At 39.6% G+C, this 21,227-nt stretch overlaps 1 protein-coding gene across 1 annotated transcript; it reads left to right on the top strand.

The window, feature by feature from the left end:
• The first annotated feature begins 111 nt into the window (after positions 1 to 111).
• On the top strand, positions 112 to 20,905 carry LOC103659423 (APAF1 interacting protein). The gene is made up of 7 exons (XM_040638945.1): positions 112 to 286; positions 10,109 to 10,209; positions 14,347 to 14,395; positions 15,691 to 15,808; positions 17,069 to 17,204; positions 19,792 to 19,959; positions 20,584 to 20,905. Exons 1-7 carry the CDS (start codon positions 230 to 232, stop codon positions 20,681 to 20,683), a joined length of 729 nt encoding a protein of 242 aa, XP_040494879.1. The 5' UTR covers positions 112 to 229; the 3' UTR covers positions 20,684 to 20,905.
• Positions 20,906 to 21,227: the final 322 nt, after the last annotated feature.

Here is a 21,227-nt window from a genome sequence, read left to right as displayed (position 1 = left end):
CCTCCAACCTTGCACGCCCACCTCCCGGCCAGGCGGCTGCGCCTCCCGATCCCCAGTCCGCGAGGCGCTCCGAGACCCGCCTTCCGCCTTGTCCGCCCCGCCCCCGGGCTGCCCTCAGCGCCGCCCGATTGCAGTTGTGGCCTCACCATAGACGGGTCTTAGCCCAGGCTGAGTGCCGGTCCCGAAGCGGCGCCAAAACAGGAGGCCGTGCGTTCCCCTCGTCCGGGCCATGTCGGGCTGTCACGCTCCGGAGGGAGACTGCGGCTCGCGGCGCAGCGGCGCGCAGGTAGGGGCGGGGCCGCGGCTGCCTGGTTCGCGGGGAGGTGAGGCGCTGGTGGCACGCGGCGGCGGGGCGCGGACCCGCGGGGCCTGGGACCGTGCGGACGCGACCCCCGACAGCCCTGTCGCGGTCCCTGCTCCCGGGGCTGGGCGCCAGACACTTTAACGGGAAAATAACGGAGGAGAGCGCCGGGCATCTTGAGTGCGTTTTGAAGCAATTTTGGGGGCGTACAGGCCAAACAAGGCAACGGAAAGCACTAGAGTGGAAATGAAGCTAAGACTGTTTGCTCTCGAGTTTATTTTCTGCGCCCTTGGCGACCAGCCCGACGTTTGGCAGGCAGTAGGCGCTCTGGAAACGGTGGCCAAATCAGGGTTAGTGCTCCAGTAGGCAGCGCTTTCCCTCTCTGCCTGCCTCAGTTTAGAGTGATTATGCGATGATCGTAGAAGCTTTCTTCCTTGAGCAGAAGTCAAAGGAAAATCCACCCTCGGGCTGCATCTGCTTTTCTTCACTGGGTATACTCACCAACAGTTTTATGGAACACCTACGTGCTCAGGGATACAACAGTGATTAAGACAAATGGCCTGGGGTCTGGAGGAACACTAGACGAATGAACAATTACAATACAGTGTGAGAAGCCCTGCTTAAAAGGCAGGGAAAGCCCCCCCCCCCCGCCAAAATTAGCCCCTTTATTGCCCCTGTTATTCTTTCTTAGGACTGAAGGTCCCAATTAAAAAGTAATAACACGTGGGAGATTTTATTGCGCAATACTTGTCAATCTCGTGTGAATAGCTAACTCCCCAGATAAGCAAAGACGGCTGTGAGGATGGAATCCTGGTCAGGAAAAATTGGATGGGAAGGGGGAAGACGTTGGATACACGACAGATAGCTAGGCAGGTGTGTGTGGAAAGTGAGGAAAGCAAACAGTGGAATCGTTGCTAATAGCCCATGTGTTAATGCCCCCAGTAAATAACTCCTGGTGAAATATAACCTAAATGAGCATCAAAGAGAGCCTTTATCAAGGGATCTGAAAATAAACGAGAATTCTCAAACCAAATACAGCCGACAGACAGTTGGGTGAGCAGGCACGTTTAGTTCACTCATTGTTGATAAAAAATTTGAGCCAACCTTTCAAAATGGAGAACACTTCAGACTTCTCTTAAAACTTTAGAACATCTGATGTCATTGGGCTCATATTCCTTCATGGGGTCTAGAGCGAGCTGACCAGTGAGTACTTGTCAGGTTACCACAGCTCCACGACTCACAACAGATTTGTATATGCACTTAAATAAACCACTTCCTGTAAGCTTGGTTCAGTCCATGGGCCACCAGTTTGTAACCTGTTGATACAGGACTTTTCTTAATGTAGATGTGATCTTAATTCAATCAGTGTTTATTTAGCAAAGCAGTGTGGTAGGTATAGCAATATATCAAAAGCACATTCCCTACCCTTCAGAGAGCTATACTTAGCTAGGAAATAAACCAAGACTGCTTCTATTTTTAAATTATACTTTACCTATCACAGTGTCCTATAGGTGTTCACCCTGAATAATAACTATTTGTTCTTTGATATTACGATAACACAAGGTCTTCCAGTACCCTTCCCTCTGTTTTCCTTGACCTCATCAGATCTCCACCCTCCCCTCCACTCTAGCAACCCATTCCCATGGCCATATCCTTCCCTGCCCAACCACTGCTCCTTCACCCCGCACTTTTTTGGTGAAGGATTTTTCTTTTTTACTCATACAGGTCTCTCTGCGTGGCCTCTATCATAAGATCCTCCATCCTGTATTACAAATAATTGCCTTTACTGAAATGCCTCCCACTCAGAACCCCCAAGGGATGGAGGGGTGTCACTCAACTATATACATTTGTGTCTCTACAAATATTATTATGTCCTACTGCAACTTGCTCCTGAGCACCTCATGGCAGCCCCTGAGGAGCTTCCCTTCACATTACCTTAAGTGACTGTCCCAAAACCTCACCATCACACCTCATCCTCTCTTCCAAGCCTGCTTTGAAGATGACTTCCTCCAAAATCACAGAGAAAATGAAGCTATTAGGTGTGAACTTCTTAACTTCAATTTCTTCCTATTCCCACTTACGTTATAATGAATGTAAAGGTTAAAAACAAGACATCTAGAATCTGACGGGCTGTGCAAATCTTGGTTCTGCCAGTTGCCATCCAAGTGGTCTTGGACACATTGATCTTTCTTAGCATAATACAGTTGTTATAAGAATTAAGTTGTGCATACAAAGTCTTTAGTATGTGGTATAAAATAAGTATTCACTAAATGGTAACTATTTTGTTATTAATTGTATTATTACATATTTTCCTGCATCTTTCTTCTTCCTCCTGTCTGAAGTAAATACCTCCCTGGTCTAATTCCAGCTGCTCTGTCTTGACAAAGATTGACCTATTAAGTTAGGCTTTTGCTTTCCTATGTCATTAATCTCTCCCCTTCCCTAATTTTATCTTGTAGCATGTAAAGAAAATTCTGTATTAACCAGTTTCTGTTTCCCTATACAGCCTTTCACAGCAACACTCTTGAAAGAGTCCTTAGAATTCTCTGCCTCCAAGTTTTACTCACTTCCTCACCCACTGAGATCTGACTTCTACATCCGGTCTAATGGAAACAACTCTTACTTAAGGTCACGGTTGACCTAATTTACAAATACAGTTGGCCTGGCAAAACCCCAACCCAAGATGAATCCTACTAACTACGGTCTTTGTGCTTGCACTGAGCTGCATTCCTAGAGAAAACTGCACAACTACACTGACTGGCCTCTCTTCATCTTCAACATTTCAGCCTCAGATTGGCACTTAACGCTGCCCAACAGCCATCCTGGGTTTCCCCAGTACTTTACTGTCCCACTCCCCGAGATGACGAGTTTATACCTTTTATTATCTTTTCAAGCCTCCCATACCCTATTCTCACATTGTTACTCAGCAGATGACTTTGTTTATACTTAAGAAAACAGAAGACATTGGATAAGAAGTTACCTTCCTACCACAAAACCTACCGATCTGCCTAAACATGAACCCATCTTCTTGGTTCTCAAGATGGAAGAATCCCAATCCCTCCACTTGTGCTCAGGATCTTCCTCCCCTCTCACATCCAGAAGTTGTTTCTCTCCCTCTTCCTGTCTCTCCTACCATGAATCCATTCCCTCTCAGCAAGACCGTTCTCATCAGCATGACTTCCAAACCGCTGCGTGATGTGGCCCCTGCAAACTCATCTGCACTTTCCTTGTCAGTATCTGCTCTGGCCACCTGGCCTTTGTTCTATTCCTTAAACACGTCAAGCACTGTCTCACTCCAGGGCCTTTACATCTACTGCGTTCCTGGCCTGGAGTGCTTGCTGTTCCCCAACACAAAGCCTTGCATGTGAGGGGTGCCTGGGTGGCTCAGTCGGTTAAGCATCTGCCTTCTGCTCAGGTCATGATCTCTGAGTCCTGGGATTGAGCCCCGCTCAGTGGGGAGTTTGCTTCTCCCTCTCCCTCCATCCCTCCCGCTGCTTCTGTTTGCGCTCTCTCACTCTCTCTCTCAAATAAATAGAATCTTAAAAAAAAAAAAAAAAAAAGCCTTGTGTGTGCAAACACACTCATCATACACTGGTTTTTTCACACGCTGTAAGCTTTAGATCATCACATGCTCAGAGAGGCTATCCTTAACCACCTTAATCTAGTTAATCTCTGCTATGTTTCTCTAAGTTCCTAGTTTATTTCCTTCTTCCTACTTATTATAATTTATTCTTCTCTTTGCTTTTTCAGGACTACCCTCCAGAATGTAAATTTCTTTAGGGCAGGGACTTTGTCCCTGAATTGCCAGGAAATGCTTGGCATACTCCCACTGTGCTTCGTTAAGACTTAGCTCAGCCATCCCCTCCTCTGTGAAGCTTTTCCCAACCCCTGCGCTCTCCCACCACTAGACCCCCCCACCTCCTACCAGTGGCTTCCTTGGACTGTCTTATGTTATGTATTGCTTTGTCCTTTCGTGACTTCTTTACTAGATTGTGAGCTTCTCAAGAGTAAGGATTTTATCTTACTCATTTTCATTTCTTCAGGGCTTGCAGTAAAAGTTTGCTGAATGAATGAATGAGAAGGCTCTATAATACCAAAGGAGAGGTACATAGAGCCAATGCCGTGGCACAGGATTAGAGGAGGGAGTGATCACTCCCTGCTGGGATCACAAGAGAAGGAATCCCCGGTGAAGTGGGTAGGGAGTGTAGTATAAAGGCCAACAAGCAAGAGTCTGACAGAGTTGGGATAATTGAAAATCCAACATGGGCCATAACCGTACAAAGAAAAAAGATGCGCTTGGTTAGCAAGAAAATATGTCTTAGTTAACTAGTGCTCCATAACAAATACCCCAAAACTTGGGCTTAAAACACAAGCACTTACTGAGGATTAGGAATCCAAGAGCATTTGGCTCAAGGTTCTGGTTCGGGGTTTCTCGTAAGGTGGCAAACAGTCTGCTGGAGCTACTGTCCTCTCAAGGCCTGACTGCAGCTGGAGGGTCCACTTCCAAGCTTGTTCACGTTGTTGTTGGCAGGCCTCCAGTCCTCACTGATTTTTGTCCATACACCTCTTCACCACGTGGCCTTCTGCGTAGGCCGAGTACCCTTACCACGGCAACTGGCTCGCTCCCTCAGACCAAGTGAGCCAAGAGACAGCATGCAAGACAGAGGCTGCAGTGCTTAATAAGCTAATGTCAGAAGTGACCTACTATCACTTCTGCTGTACTGCCGCAGTCTGTTGGTCCCACGGCCCCACCCCGTCCACTGCGAGAAGGACTGCACACCAGGGTGTGACTGCCAGGAGGCAAGGACCATTGAGAGCCATCCCGGAGGCTGACTTCCACAACCAGGTTGAACGGAACTGAGAGATTTATATGAACATAAGCTGAAGTAGAAAATATTTGCAAAGGTAAATTGGGGCAAGAAAGCAGAAGGACTTAAGTAACAGAGCAAGGATGTGGCATTTGAGCATTCTGTGACTGGAGGAATGGGGTCCAGTGATCCAAGTAGTATATTCTTTTCAGCACTAACAGAAGAGTGGAGGGTAAGCTAGAGAGGAAGGAGAGGAAGGAGAAGTTGTAGACGAGGAGACCAAAAAGAAAAAATAACCCAATTCCTCCCCAAATATGAGTCCCTGAAAGAGTTTTTACTCAACTGTTGCAAAATAGAAAAATCCGGATAATGAAAAAGTGAATTTCACAGAATGAATGCATTCACTTTAAAGGACTACCTTTTATTCTGAAATGATCCTACTTTATTTATGCTGAAAAGGCACCTTCTTTTTTGAAGAAGGTGATAATAGATGGTTAAATGTAATAAATGTTATAGCTTGGCAACCTTATGACGGTCTCTAAAATTTAAACAGCAACAACAACAAACTGCTGGTCTATCTAGGGAAGTCTGGGGATCACAGATTCAGGTTAATAGCGTAAAGCAGCCGATATCCAGAAAGGGTCACTGACTTGCCTTGGGGGCACTCAGCTAGTGGAGGGTCAAAGCTGAAGCCAGGCTTCAGGTCTTCTCATTTCTTCTAGTCAGTGCTTAGCTGATGTGAAGAAGAGTTTGTAAGCGTGGTGAAGGCAGAAAGAAGAAATAGGGCTCTGAATGGAGGTGAAGTTGCAAAGAAAACCAGTATGCACAGAGAGGAGAATGAGACAGAGAGAAGCAAAGCCCAGAGATGGAGAAGATGCTGACAACGTGACTGTGCCTGCATCCAGTTCCTGCCTCGGGCCAGTGTCAAGAATTTTGAAAGACTGAAATGAGCAAAAAAAGAGCACTAGGTATCTCAGGGCGCTCTTAGGGCTATTGTGCAGCTCTGTAAACTGTAGAATGCCGCCCATAGTGCAGATGCTCATTGATCAGGGGCGCCTGGGTGGCACAGTCGTTAAGCGTCTGCCTTCGGCTCAGGGCGTGATCCTGGCATTATGGGATCGAGCCCCACATCAGGCTCCTCCGCTATGAGCCTGCTTCTTCCTCTCCCACTCCCCCTGCTTGTGTTCCCTCTCTCGCTGGCTCTGTCTCTGTCAAATAAAGAAATAAAATCTTTAAAAAAAAAAAAAAAGATGCTCATTGATCATAGAAATGCGAGCTGTATTCTGGACATTCAATTTGTTGCTGCTTGGAGGATATTGTCCAGTTTTTCCTTGTTGGTAAATCCAGGATTCCTGATTACTTTATAGGGATGTGTGTTTTGCATGCTTTTTGGACACACTTGTATCATCTTTCTGGTGCTGTCATTAGTTGTTGGGTTAAATAATGTCTTTGACACATTTATTTTTTAGTTGTGTGAGAGTCCCGCAAGAAAACCTCTGTCCGAGCAGTAAGTGTCTCTCTGATGCTTAAATTGAAAGAAAAGGTGGGGGAGGGGATTAGAGTCATTGTTGGCTGTGAGCAGGTATGTCAGTGACAGTAGAGCTGATTTCCTGAAAACAACTGGATTGAAAAATAGGAAAAATAAAGTATCGATTCAACTATTTTTTAGGCTTTAATGTTTTTAATATACACAAAATACTGTTAAATGTTCCTCCCTAACAGTATTGGACCTCTACTGTAAGAAATTGATTGTAATCCATCTTTAGGTATGTCTTTCAACATTCTTACCCTAACTGAAAACCAGACATAACAGTAACAGTCAAGTCATATTATTAACATTCAGGGGAGAAGTAAATGTTAACCTTTTTCCTTCTTGTCTGTTCTTATTGAAATATACGTTCTGATATTGACTTCCTTACCATTCTGAACAATCTAGATGACTGCATTTTACCCAATATATTTGTTAGTTCCCACTGCTCAGTGATTATTTTCCTTGAAATTGTAATTTTGTGGGTATGAACAGTTGAATGAAACTCTATTAACAACAGCTGCCTTATCATTGTTATTCCTGTAGCACGAAGCAGGCTAATTGCTATAATAACTCAGTACTGGAAAAGACAAAAGGAAAAGGGGAGAGACCCGTAATAACAGACCATTTTCTATCATGTTTGCAGCTTGCTATGCAAATTGATGGTTTTAAGGATTGGAAGACTGCAGGAGTCTTCTCATTAGCTGTACTTTAATATATAATTAAAATATCATTTATATCACTAAAAAAGGAAATAGCAAATTACACAGGGCATGGATAATCCTGGCTAGATTTTGTAAGGACAGATATAAGAAAGCCACACAGTGTTATTATTTTTAATTCAAGAATTTTTAGCACATAAGAATGGGAAGGAAGGTAAAACTTCCAGTTATAAAGTAAGTCACAGGGATGGAAAGTACTACATAGGGAATATAGTCAATAATATTGTAATAACATTATATGGTAACAATGGCAACTATATTGTGGTGAGCATTGAATAATACATAGAATTGTCAAATACAGTCTATTGTACACCTAAACTAATATAACACTGAAAAAAAATGGAAGGGAAACTAACATTGACTATGTCACATACTGTCCTGGATGCTTCATCTTCATTATTTTCTCTTTTTAAAAAAAATCTTATTTATCTCATTTTAACCCTCATAATGTTTCATTTTATGGATTAGTAAACTGAAACCCGAAGTCATATAAGCACTTAATGGTGTAATGTAGGTTTGACTTTCTGTCCATTAACTCCTAAGCCTGTGTTGGCTCAGAACTTTAAAAAATTTTAACATTCGCATGTTCTTAATTTCCTATTTTGAAGTCTACTCCATCAAATTATCATTTATAATAAAATACAAATATATGTAAAATATTAACAGTGAATTTTGCGAAACACCATAATTTCCAAAAGCCAATTAAATAGCTGAAAATTTGGTCTGTTCAATGATCATCCTCTTTGGACTGAAAGGTGTTTTTCCCCTTTACTCAGTGCCAAGATTTAGCTAAGCAAGCTTCCTTGCTGTGCTTTTGTGCCCAGAGTGTCCATGTTTTGTTCACCCTTACCTGGAGGGTATAGCCCCTTGTCTGGTCTCAAGCGGATGGAGGGATCTTCTATCAGGTACCCCATTTTGAGCACATCCTAGGTCTTATCTCGTGTTTCTAGCGGCTTGCATAGCTATCAAAATTGAAGCTTAAGCTCATCAGAGTTCTGCAAATACCTTCAGGGAAATTATGACTTCAGAGCTTCCCTCCCAGGTAGACTCACCATGGTTTCTTTCATGGCTACTTTGAAACCTTACTTTCTTGCCAGCTCAGCGATTTAATTTGAAATGTTTTAAAAAAAACGTATTTAGCATTTTTAGTTGTTTTCAAGTTAAGAGTTGTATTTCATGGGGCGCCTGGGTGGCGCAGTCGTTAAGCGTCTGCCTCTGACTCAGGGCGTGATCCCGGCGTTCTGGGATCGAGCCCCATGTCAGGCTCTTCCGCTGGGAGCCTGCTTCTTCCTCTCCTACTCCCCCTGCTTGTGTTCCCTCTCTCGCTGGCTGTCTCTCTCTGTCGAATGAATAAATAAAATCTTAAAAAAAAAAAAATAAAAGAGTTGTATTTCATACTGCCAAAAATAGAATTCATTATTATTCCTTTATTATTGTTTTTGTTAATTAAAATTAATTTTAATTTTTAATAATGGGGGAAACAATTTCTTTTTCCTAAAGAAGTAATCATTAGACTTAATAAAAATAAGCTCTTATTTTAACTAGACTTATTGTGCTGATCGTTTCACAATTATCACAAATATCTACTCTTTATGTTATCCACTAATATAATGCCAAATGTCAATTCAATAAAATAAATTCAACTTCAATAAAAATACATAAAGCTCGACATTTATCCCAACATGCATACATTCGTTCACACACACTTTCATCGAAATGGGCCTAGAAAGTATTCATTGTGATTGCTTCTGAGTGAGTCCTTTCCATGTTATTTTCTGGACTTTATATTCCATAGCGAGTAGATACTGCTTTTGTAATAAGAGAAAACAATGTAATCACTGGAAAAAAGATTTTAGAATAAAAATAAAATTGAGCCAACACAGAATATGAACACATGGCTGTCGTATGTATATCATGACTTAACTGAATAAGATGTTTTGTGTGAAGAAATTCGCTGGAGAGACGGAAGCATGTTCCTTTCAGCACTAGGTTCTGTTTTATTTCAGCCATTGTAGTAGACACATGTACCGGGCATTTCCCCGCCTTGTTCTTGCAGCCTATCCCATAGTGTTAGACTAAATGCCCCTATTCAGAATAATTACAGGTTGCCAAATAACATATAGATCCACCTTCTAAAGAGTAAAAACAAAGTATGTTTTGTAATAGTTTTCTCCCTCACGGTATCTTCTCTGTAGTATATTTTCTTAAACTTCCTTACATCGGCATTTTTCTTAAAAGATTTTATTTATCTATTTGAGGGAGAGAGCAGGAGTGGGGGGTGGGCGGAGGGGCAGAGGGAGAGAGAGAAAGAGAGAGAGAGAGAGGAGCAGACTTCCTGCTGAGCAGGGGCAGGGGAGGCCCACCGATGTGGGACTCAATCAATCCAAAGACCCTGGGATCGTGACCTGTGTCAAAGGCAGACGCTTAACCAATTGAGCCACCCGGTACCGCCTTACATCAGCTTCTTAACAGAGATGTCAGCTAGAAAAGTCACTTGAGGGGCGCCTAGGTAGCGCAGTTGTTAAAGCGTCTGCCTTCGGCTCAGGGCGTGATCCTGGCGTTCCGGGATCGAGTCCCACATCAGGCTCCTCCGCTATGAGCCTGCTTCTTCCTCTCCCACTCCCCCTGCTGTGTTCCCTCTCTCGCTGGCTGTCTCTCTGTCACATAAGTAAATAAAATCTTTAAAAAAAAAAAAAAAGACACTTGATAATATAATGTCAATTGGAAAAATCATTGTCTTCTTTTTAAGGACAAGGAACATCCAAGATACCTGATCCCAGAGCTTTGCAAACAGTTTTACCATTTGGGTTGGGTCACTGGGACTGGAGGAGGAATTAGCTTGAAACATGGGTAAGTTTGGGGCTGGTTTCACTTCTGGGAATTGTCCATATAGATAGCCCATGAAGAGCCTAATATGTGTTATGTCCAAAGGACACCTGGTGCCCAGTTTTATGTGATACTGAAAATATTTAGTTTCTAAATAGAGAAATGAATATTTGCATAACTGAATAATAAGTGTGCAGAAGTTATAGATACAAAAAATACCTAAGGATTTAAGAACCACAATTTCTAATCAGAATAATTTGGTCCTCAGTCTTTGGAGTACCAAAGTTAAATAACATACTGGCAAGTATGTTTATATGGCTGGAATTAGAAAAGGTCCCCTCTAGGTGGACAGGATTTATTTGAAAGGTTCAGATACATATTTTAAAAGTCACTTAAATACAGATGACGAGCCATCAAAAATACTAAAAAATACATTTTATTAAGTCAAAAGACAGGCAATATGCCTTTCTAAATGCATCACGTGTCATCATTCATGGACAGCACCTGCTGGTCTTTGTTGCTCAGAGGACAAAACAAAGAGGCAGTGGCTGAAACAGAAGGAATGAATATTATTTAATTGTTCATGAGATTTATTCAGCATCTTTCCTCTAAGAAGATGAAGTAGTACAGAACCTACTAAATGAAAATACGGGTTGTGGAATCTCATTTTTCCAGTGTTTCTGGAAGAGGATGAATTTTTTTTCTCCTGAAATGTTTTAGGAATAGTATTGTCTGGAGTCTGAATGTTAAACTGAGTAATATGTTTTATTTCTTTATCCTAATTCACTTTCTTTAACAAAATTGAGTTACTGTAACACTCATATAATATAGGAGGCTGCATTTCCTAGAAAGGAATGGAACATAAAATGTAATCAGAACATCTAGAACAAAAGGGGTTTTTCAGCATACCACAAGATGATGCCAGTGAAATTTCACCTGCTTCAATTACCAAGTAACTCACGGAATATTAATTGAACTGTAGGCAACACTGGTAGGGGCTTAACTGTGTAGGGATGAGCTCTGTTTGGGTCATGTTCCTCGTGGGACATCGTACATTCTCTGTGCCTCCTCTCGCACCATCACCCTGTGCACCTGTGTCAGTTCAGCACTTTGCAGGTTTTCAGGTGATTTTGCCAAAACTTCCAAGTTGGCCTGTTCAGAGCAAAGCCCTAATTTTGTTTTTGTTTATCCACTTAGTGAGTTCCCAGTAATTTGGTTTCTCAGCTGTATTTATGATAGATCATACTCTAAACATTGCCTTTAGTTAACTGCTTTTTATTCACATATGCAGAAAGTTTATGTATGGACAAAATAGAGCTTTCTACCCGACTGAGTTACAATAACGTTTTTCTAAGTGGCTCTTTTAAAAAACGGCCACATTTTTTATCATAAAGACATAAAAGACTGTGTTCTTTCTAGAAGAATTTTGTTAACCCATGCACTGAAATTGTGGGTGGTCACTCTAAAACACTCACTGGCACCTTTTAAAATTAAATGGTTTTTACAGCACTACAGTCAATATATTGGGACATTGCATCATAAGCATAAAATGCTTTGCCCTTAGTTAGATTCTTAATGGGTGAGGAGCTCCTCCTGGAGGTCATGGGTGGAAACAACCACAATTTTATGGCATTGTTTGAAATCTTACTGAATTTGTGCTTTACAAAGTAAGATGGGTAATCTGTAATAAAACATCCATTTTTCCCCCAATATTTAAATGACTTCATAAACCCCCATCACTAACTTTATCCACTGTTATTTTCATGTTGTTAGTGAAACTTTGCTTTTCTTTGTCTGAAGCTTAAAGCAAATAAATGTGGAATGAAGGATAAACCCAATAGATTGTGTTTGGAAGTATAAAATTATTTACTGATTCCAAGGGTTGGCCGATACCATTCTAGATTATGCTACTTGTGTGTAGTCCCAAAAGATGTATATAAAAGACAGCTTAAGATTCGTATGAGCGTTAAATCAGAAGGAGGAAATGGAAGACCAAGAAAATGACAGTAATCGTAAGCAATTCCAGGGTGCGCAGCAGCCACTGTGTTTAGGCTTGGTCACGGTCATTCACATTTAGCATTTCCTGTTTCCATGGTATGACACTGTCATGTGTCAGAGACACTAATCCTGTGGCATGCTATTAGAATTAAAATTAAGCAGCCCATACTGTAGACAAGATAACTGAGGTGTTTAGTAAGATTTAAATTTTTTAAAATAACTGGACAGTAAATAAAAATGGAAGCAACTGAACACAGATATATTATGAACTCTTGAGTTTTGTCCCCCCCCTTACCAAATAGTGAAAGAGCAGGGAGTATGGAGAAATAAATCCGAAACTTAATGCCTTCAAATTCAAAATGCTTTTTGTTTGCAGCTTACAGCACCAAGTAAAGACTTCACTTTTAGTCTTTGGCATGTTTCCCTCCTAAAATAGAGGCCCTAGCATCTTCTGATTTTTATCCAGATAGTTTCTTCTTTGTAGGTGTAAATATATTTTTTCCATAACCTATTTAGCTAATCTTTTAATTACCCAAAGTTGATCGGTCTAAACTGATAACTGTTTTCAGAAAGGCAGCAATAAAAACAGAGTTAGGTGACCACATCATTTGAATAAACAGAATACCCTGGATTTTTCCACTTTGTAGACAGATTTTATTTACCAACAGGCTTTTTTTTTTTTTTTTCACTTTATTTGGGTCTGTTCCCAGGATTGCATAAATTTCTCCCCACACAAGATGACTTACCCTACAAGTCCACTGACTTCCTACCACACATGATTCTCGACTGCTTCCATGTTACCCAGGGACAAAAGATTTGGATGCCTGGTATTTGCAAAGTGCCCTTTTTAACAGTATAATCCCTACCAATTCCACTGATTCCAGAGGAATGCCACTTCGTGTTTTCTTATGCAACAAAGCCGTAAAGCGAGCTACAGTCGTGAAAACAAATGATTGAATATAGCTTGCTGTGCTTTGGATTTCTCGCCCGTTTTCAAGCATTTATTCTGTAGACCTTAGTTTACAAGTGGACCCTTCAAGGAATTTTCATTTTTGTCAGTTACAAGTCTATAGGTTTATTAACAGCCCCAACTGGATTGATAGCTTGATTCAATATAGGGCATCATCCTTATCTTCACTAGGAAACAGTTAATATTTAGTGTCCCTCTGTCTGTGGCTCGGTGGCAGGCATGCAGGTGCTGGGATCTCCTTCATTTGCGTGCATGTGGCAGCTCTTTAATACCCTCTGGCAGCAAATGAAACTGATAAAGGAGCCAGAGGCCAGAGAGAATTTAGAGAAGATTTTCAAATTAATTTCTTTTTTTTTTTAATAATAATTTTTATTATATTATGTTAGTCACCATACAGTACATCCCCGGTTTTCGATGTAAGGCTCGATGATTCATTAGTTGTGTATAACACCCAGTGCACCATGCACTAATTTCTAAATCAAATTTGGAATTTCTGATAAGTGTTATATTCTCCCCTAGCATAACATTCTGTAACAGAAAGATCTCCAGATGTAAGCATGCCTTTTCCATTTTTAACTTTCCACTGTTGTTTTAGCTTTATTACCAAGTATCTTCATAAGAAAGATGTGCTTTTCAAATAGGAAGCGTATATTCCACCCAAAAAGTAGCTGTGTTAATGCTGTTAATTTAATAAACTGTCCAGCAGGGGTCCCCGAACTTCATGTTTTATAAGAGCATTTCAAGCAATAAAATGAAACTTGATCCCTTGTAAGACAGAGATCTACTCCTCATGAGCATATTTTCTTCTGATTGGATTTTATAATAACTATTCCATGTATAATAAGATAAATTGCTTACTCGTGCTTATAGATGCTAAAGACTTGTGTTTTCAGAGTTGTATTTCCCCTAACCAGATAATTCTGATTACCATTGATTTTTGCACTCTAAAAAGAAATAAAGAAATATATAGGAAAACTATCAACATTTTACTGTGTCACCGGCATTAGAAAGACATTACGATAATTTGGTATTCTTTCTATACAGCATAAACCATTAATCAAATCAAACAGCTTTCTGTGTGATTTGATTTGTAAAGAATATTGGTGATTGAACTGCAAGAATACACTTGTCTTTGGTCCAAAGCAGAACAGTAGAGTTTAATAAATGCCAATTTCTATATTTTGTGTTACCAGCAATGAAATCTACATTGCCCCTTCAGGAGTGCAGAAGGAACGGATTCAGGTATGTTAAAGGGATCCTTTTTAACACTAAATGCCTTCTCTTCTCTACTTGATTATTGTTTTGTGAAATGGAATTAATTTTAAAAGAAGTTTTGAGGGGGTATTATTGTTATAATTTAAATAATCAATAAACATTTGTTAAGTAACTATTAACCATTTTGTTAAGGTGATTAAGTAATCTCCATGCAACTAATATGTTTTGAATTCTCCTTCGACCTCTAGAGGGCACAAGCGAATAGCACAGTCCTTACAAAGTGATTATAATTTTGCAGCATTCTGGCATCATCTTTATCAGGCTAGTAGGGTAATCGCGTTGATAGTCTCCAATGGACCAAACTGGCTCACATTTAACCATAGCAAAGCTATTCCAATCTAAAGTTACAAAACTTTATTTCAAATTGTTGAGAAGTCTCATTCCATATTAATGCTTAGAAGACTCAAAATCTAGTTAAAACAAACATATAACACTTAACTTCTAGCTAAAGCATAATGCTTCATTAATAAAACATTTAGATTGTAGTTTGGAATAAACCCTGGCGAGTGAAAGTCACAAGTCGGAAATATGCATGCACTACTAGGAAAAATCTGCGCATCTGCTTACCTGCTTGAGCTTTAAAATAATATACGTTATTGAGGTGAACATAGTTCCGAGTACCAGTGAGGTTTCTCAAGAGATTAGAAATTCTACTATTTTTCCTCATATCATGAAATATGAGAAACTGTAGCACCCATCAAGAAGTGATTTCTTTGTATAGCTTCTCTGAAATATAGTTGTGAAATTGCAGGGAAAATCTAAGAAGATACGTTAATGAAGTAACAGAAATATCATTACATACATATGAAATTTTCCATATCAATTGTTTCTTCAAATTCTGAAGGAAGAATTTTAACTCTCAAGAATATTTTTATCAGTAGAAACATTTTTTAAAATATTTTATTTATTTATTTGTTTGACAGAGAGACAGCCAGTGAGAGAGGGAACACAAGCAGGGGGGAGTGGGAGAGGAAGAAGCAGGCTCCCAGCAGAGCAGGGAGCCCGATGCAGGGCTTGATCCCAGGACTCTGGGATCCCCCCCCTTAGCCAAAGGCAGACGCTTAAAGACTGAGCCACCCAGGCGCCCCAGTAGAAACATTTTTTCTCAAAATAGCTTAAACATTTTCAAAGAGAAGCTATATATGGATATGTAAATTGAATTAAATATGCGTGCATAGATATATTAGCACACACAAGAGAGGGAACACTTGTAACTGACACTATATAAGCCTTTTTTTCCTTTTCCCCACCTCTGAAAACAGCCTGAAGACATGTTTGTTTGTGACATCAATGAACAGGACATAAGTGGACCTCCGCCATGTAAGAATCTTAAAAAAAGCCAGTGTACTCCTCTTTTCATGAATGCTTACACAATGAGAGGTGAGCAGAAAATGGATTGAATATAAAGAATATTTGCTACAGAGTAGATTCCCTAAATAATTGTAATTATTGTTATAGTTAACATTTCTAGAATACCTAGTATGTGTAAGAACTTTATGTTTGGGCGCCTGGGTGGCTCAGTTGGTTAAGTGTCTGCCTTCAACTCAGGTCATGATCCCAGGGATCGAGCCCCCACGTTGGGCTCCTTGCTCAGCGCGTGCTCTCTCTCTCTCTCAAGTGAATAAAAATTCTTTTTAAAAAATGTACTGTACAATAAAAGTAGGAGTCTTATTTTAATTCCCAGAATTTGTAGTAGAAAATCAGTCTGGAAAGGTTGAACTAGAGGACAGGGTGAAAATAGAAAATTATAACTGGCTCAACCATAGCAATAAAGTCATTAGAACCATGCTTTAATGCAGCCACTGAATGAAATCAGGATTGAGTCTGTGCTCATGCTATGTTCTATTGCTGGACTTTGTCAGCTGCTCCTGAGAGGGTAAAACCTCAGGAACAGAGTCTAACAGCATGAAGCCCCTTTCCCAGCAAAAAGCTAAATAAACTTCCAATTCTAAAAATAGCCATTACTGAATTTTATAGCATACAAATCCTGTTTAGGTAAATCCATTACAATTATACCTTAAAATCCTTACCGCCCCTTATGCTACCAAGACATGGCCTGCACTATGAAGCCTAACTCGATGATTATGGGTCACACTGACCCTGAGGTCAAATCCAAGTGCTTCCGCTGCTATCTGTGACCATAGACAAGGTATTTCACATCTCCAAGCGCCCACTTCCTTGACCATCAAGTCGGGGAGATAGAATTTACGTCTCCGGTGGTCGTGATGACTCAAGAAGCAGGAGGTAACATAAAGGGGACTTGTCCAGTGCCTGGCACAGAGGAACCCCTAGTTAAATGGTACCATTTTGGCTATGATCTCCATGATCATTACAGCTGTACTTCAGACCATCCAAAATTATTTTTTGAACGCGTGTAAAGTATTGTGCATTGTCCTGATGAGGATAAAACTTAAATGCCTTTTGCTTTCTAGCTCCTCTATTACTATTTCTCTCTTCCTCCCTCCTTACCCTCCTGTCTACTGCTAACTTATGATTCCATGCCAAGAAAAACAAGTACAAGTTAAAAATCATATACAAATAAATGTATGTGTTATATATATACATATATATATTTTTTTTTTTCTTTAAAAGGTAACATTTCGTTTTCACTGGCATATGACTTTTTTCTTCCTCCTCCAGGAGCAGGTGCAGTGATTCATACCCACTCAAAAGCTGCTGTCATGGCCACCCTTCTCTTTCCAGGACGAGAGTTTAAAATTACCCATCAAGAGATGATCAAAGGAATAAGGAAATGTACTTCGGGAGGGTATTATAGGTATTTTTTTCTATTTTTGCTTAAGTAATTTGAAAATTATTTTTCTGTCTCTTGATAAAGAGGCTACTGATCTTTTTATGCCTTTAATGAGATGTTATGGGATCTATGTTACATAATAGCCCACTTACTATTATACTATCATACAGATCTCTTCTCAGTGACACAAATCAGATGCCTCCCCTCCTCCTCCCCTACCCCAACCTTGGTAAATTATTAGCAACATGAATAATGAAACATTTGTCATAGTAAAGTGAAAAATCCTTGGCTGAGCTTTCTATAGAGATGGAAAGATTATGTTCCGTATAGAATCACCCAGAGAGCAAGATCCCCTCACCTTCACTTGGTCTCCAGGAATCTTCAGCCCTTACTGAAGTTTCTACTTCATCTTGATTTAATTTAGTCTTTCTAGAACATTTTCATATTTATAAAAGTTGTACAATTATTTCAGTTAAGTAGATCTCTGTGTTTTTATAATTTTTCAGTATGGAAAGTGGCATAGATGGTATAGAACCTTCTAGATAAAATCAAATAAATCCACCAGCCCACCAAAATGTAGTGATTATTTGCCAATCTAGAATACAGGGACGGGAAGAAACGTGTTCTCAGTGCTCGGGTACAAGCTAAGCATTTCATTTGAATGTAATCGCATTCTTATTTCTGAGCTTATTAATTTGCTAAAGGCCCTGATTCTGCCTTATCTTGCTTAGAGAAAACGGGTGCCAGTTTTTCTAAAGTGCTCTGACAGCAGTATCTTATTGTTACTTCACGTCATAGAATGTCCAAGTTTACACTAGTGGGCAGAGAACTTACGATGATTTGATTTTAGTTAATATTTATTGTATGCCTACAGCATTCCTTAGCACCGTGGAATACCTACTGACCAAAGTTAAATGTTTAAATTATGAAAGTGCACATTCTAAAGAAAGTCTAGCCCCACATTGCCCTTTCCATTCTGGGTCTCGAAGGAGAGGCATTGTGTGTGCTATTAATTTCCTCGGCATTTGATTGCTTTGGTGAAGAAATAAAATAGGTCGGAAGGAGGGGCGAAAGGGTGGTTGGAGGAAGGCACAGAGTTCCACAGCCTTTGGAATCCTGTGGGGAAAGAATGTCATGAATGAAAAGATGCCGTCTCTTATGCACCATAACATACACATTTCATATATTAAATGTTTTAGAACTTAAAGAACACAAAATTTTTTGCAATGCCCTTTGCAATTCTATTTGAGCCTGGCTGGGAAATCAGTAACAGGGCCATTATCACCATTCAGGGGACAGAGAAATGTCTTTTTTTTTTTTTAAGTCCATCTTGAAAAACAAAAACTTTCAAATGTATACCTAATTCTCCTCAGGGAAGGTTCCCATATGTGAGTGTAATTGTCCTCTCTTCTGGCAGCAACACGCCTGTGGTAGAGTGAAAAGAACACTGTTTAATGATCAGAGGACCATCCTGTCTCATTTGACTCAGAAGGATTAGTGTTCTGTCTGTAAAGTGGGTGGTTTGGATTGAGTTTCAGGTCTTATTTTGCTATGATATCATTTTACCCCAAAAAAGATGTCTAACTATTTGGTATAGGCTCGAGGAAGATATATGTTTGTGATTCTCTTGGCCAATATTAGGAAAGATCTGAGATTAGCAGTTCAGTCCTTCCATATTTAAGAGTATTTTTTAAGTACGTCTATTTTACTTAAATGAAATAATAAACATCTCCATACATGACAGCTACTTATCCTATGCCTGTCCTAAAGTTGCAACTTTTGATAAACGTATACCTAGAACTTTTTTATTGTTGTTAAGTTTGGCCATTACAGAGGTAGTGAAAAAGCAGATATTACATTAACAAGGCAAGAGAAATTCACGTAAAAGGGAAAATATGTCCCAGTTCGACTGGATATAAAGAACCTCCGAGATAGACTTAATTTTACCAGTAACTAAGTTACTCGCTTAAATAGTATTACACGAACAGAAAGGAAACACACAGGCCGATTTTATCACATGTATTTCCTGAAAACAAAATGGAAGCAAAAGAAGTTCTAATCCCACAGACTTGAGAGTGTTCTGAAAATATTATCACACCGTTAAAGAGTTATTTCCAGAAGGTTCTTGCTATCCTGGTACACAAACCACACCTGTATTTGCCTGAGACACTTTGGGGTCTTGCAGAGATAAAAGAAAAGGATTTTGTATCTTTGGAAAACTAATACTTAATAAGTAGTTAAATTGTTAATCCTTTCTATGCTTCTGGTTATCCGATCTATCATTTCCCATCTCCTGTTGAAAATGTTATGATTGTCTCTGCTTCAAGGAAATACTTGTATGATCTTGATCATTTCTTTGTTAGGTTTTGGTATCCTGTACAAATGTCTGCCACTTATACTTAGAATAATACCTGCCAAATTCCCAAGGCGTCTTTTGATACAGCTGTTTATGCAAGATATACGGAATAACATGCAACATCTTGTCCAAAATTTGGAGTGCTTTCAGATACAAAGAGAATGTTTAACTGGTTATGTGAAAAAAAATTACAAACTTTACATATGAATACCTTTTTGTTTTAATGGGGAAAAAATGGCTTGTTTTGTCCGATAGGTATGATGATATGTTAGTGGTACCCATTATTGAGAACACACCCGAGGAGAAAGACCTCAAAGAACGAATGGCTCGTGTGATAAATGAATACCCAGACTCCTGTGCGGTCCTAGTCAGGCGTCATGGCGTGTATGTCTGGGGAGAAACCTGGGAGAAGGCTAAAACCATGTAAGTATCAATCACAGGACATTTGGGACAAGTCACCACACTCTAAATGTGAAAGGGAATAGAGTATGTTTTATGATTGGAAAGAAAGTGTGAGTGTGTGTGTGTGTGTGTGTGTGTGTGTGTTATTGGTCGAATTGATTTAAATTTAAGTAGCTTACTATTTCTAGATATTTCATTTGTATTATGTATTCATTTGTTAAGAAGTATTTATTGGACAAGCTATTATTTGGCAAGGCACTATGCACTTGACAAAGAAGGAAACACAGATCTCATTCTCCAAGTTTAAGGCTAGATGGAAGAATAAAGCTAACCCAAGTTATATAATGATTTGCTACACTGATTTCAAAAAGTGACACATGGTAAAAAACTTAAATTTATGTAAGTAGTACATTTTAAACTCCCTTTATTTCCTGAGAAGCATGTAATATGATTGCATGATTCAATAGGATTCCTTTCTATGTTTTAATAATGCTGGGGGCAAAATGAGAAAAATTTGGCCTGGAATTGAGAAAAAAAAACTGCACGAGGATTGGGGTTGGCTTGATGGAGAGGAGAAATGTGATTGGTAGGATTGGGGAACTCTGTTTCACTAAGACCTTCAGATCTTTGCTTTTTCTTTTATAGGTGTGAGTGTTACGACTATTTGTTTGATATTGCTGTGTCAATGAAGAAAGTCGGGCTGGATCCTACGCAGCTTCCAGTTGGAGAAAATGGAATCATATAAGCCAAGTGAAAGTTTAATGATATGCACAAAGTTTATCTTAATTATGACTCAAATGAAACTCGGCTATTCTTTTTAATGAAGTGAACATTTCCGTGATACTGTTAATTTGTCACTGAGTACTGACAATGACCACCCTGAATCTCTTCTGACACTGGACGATATTTGCTTATATTCTTGTAATTTTAAATGACAATGCAATGGAATAAAATACTTCATAATGAATGTTTTTTTTCCCATTTACTTCTAAATCCTTAACAGCAAAATATTCTTCTTTAAATTAATTCCTTTTTTACGTACACTCCCAGAGAATTCCTCTTATTCTTTAAAGTTACTGATAATGTAGACTTCATGAGAAAATTTCCATTCGTTATGAAATGAGCATTTTCTTATTTTAGTATTGGCATCGTAACATTTATGTGAAAAGTTAAAGCCAAATGTATCTCTCAATATTGATGTCAAAGCAATTTATAGATTTCCCCTACATGCTGTAGTGCTTCCCTGTGATAAAACGCAAGGCACTCATTTTATATCGGAATCGACTGTG

This window comes from Ursus maritimus, unplaced genomic scaffold, assembly GCF_017311325.1.
Source record: "Ursus maritimus isolate PB19 unplaced genomic scaffold, ASM1731132v1 scaffold_23, whole genome shotgun sequence".
Taxonomy (NCBI): domain Eukaryota; kingdom Metazoa; phylum Chordata; class Mammalia; order Carnivora; family Ursidae; genus Ursus; species Ursus maritimus.
Note: the sequence above shows the minus strand (reverse complement) of the source record. Positions and strands in the feature narration are given on the sequence as shown.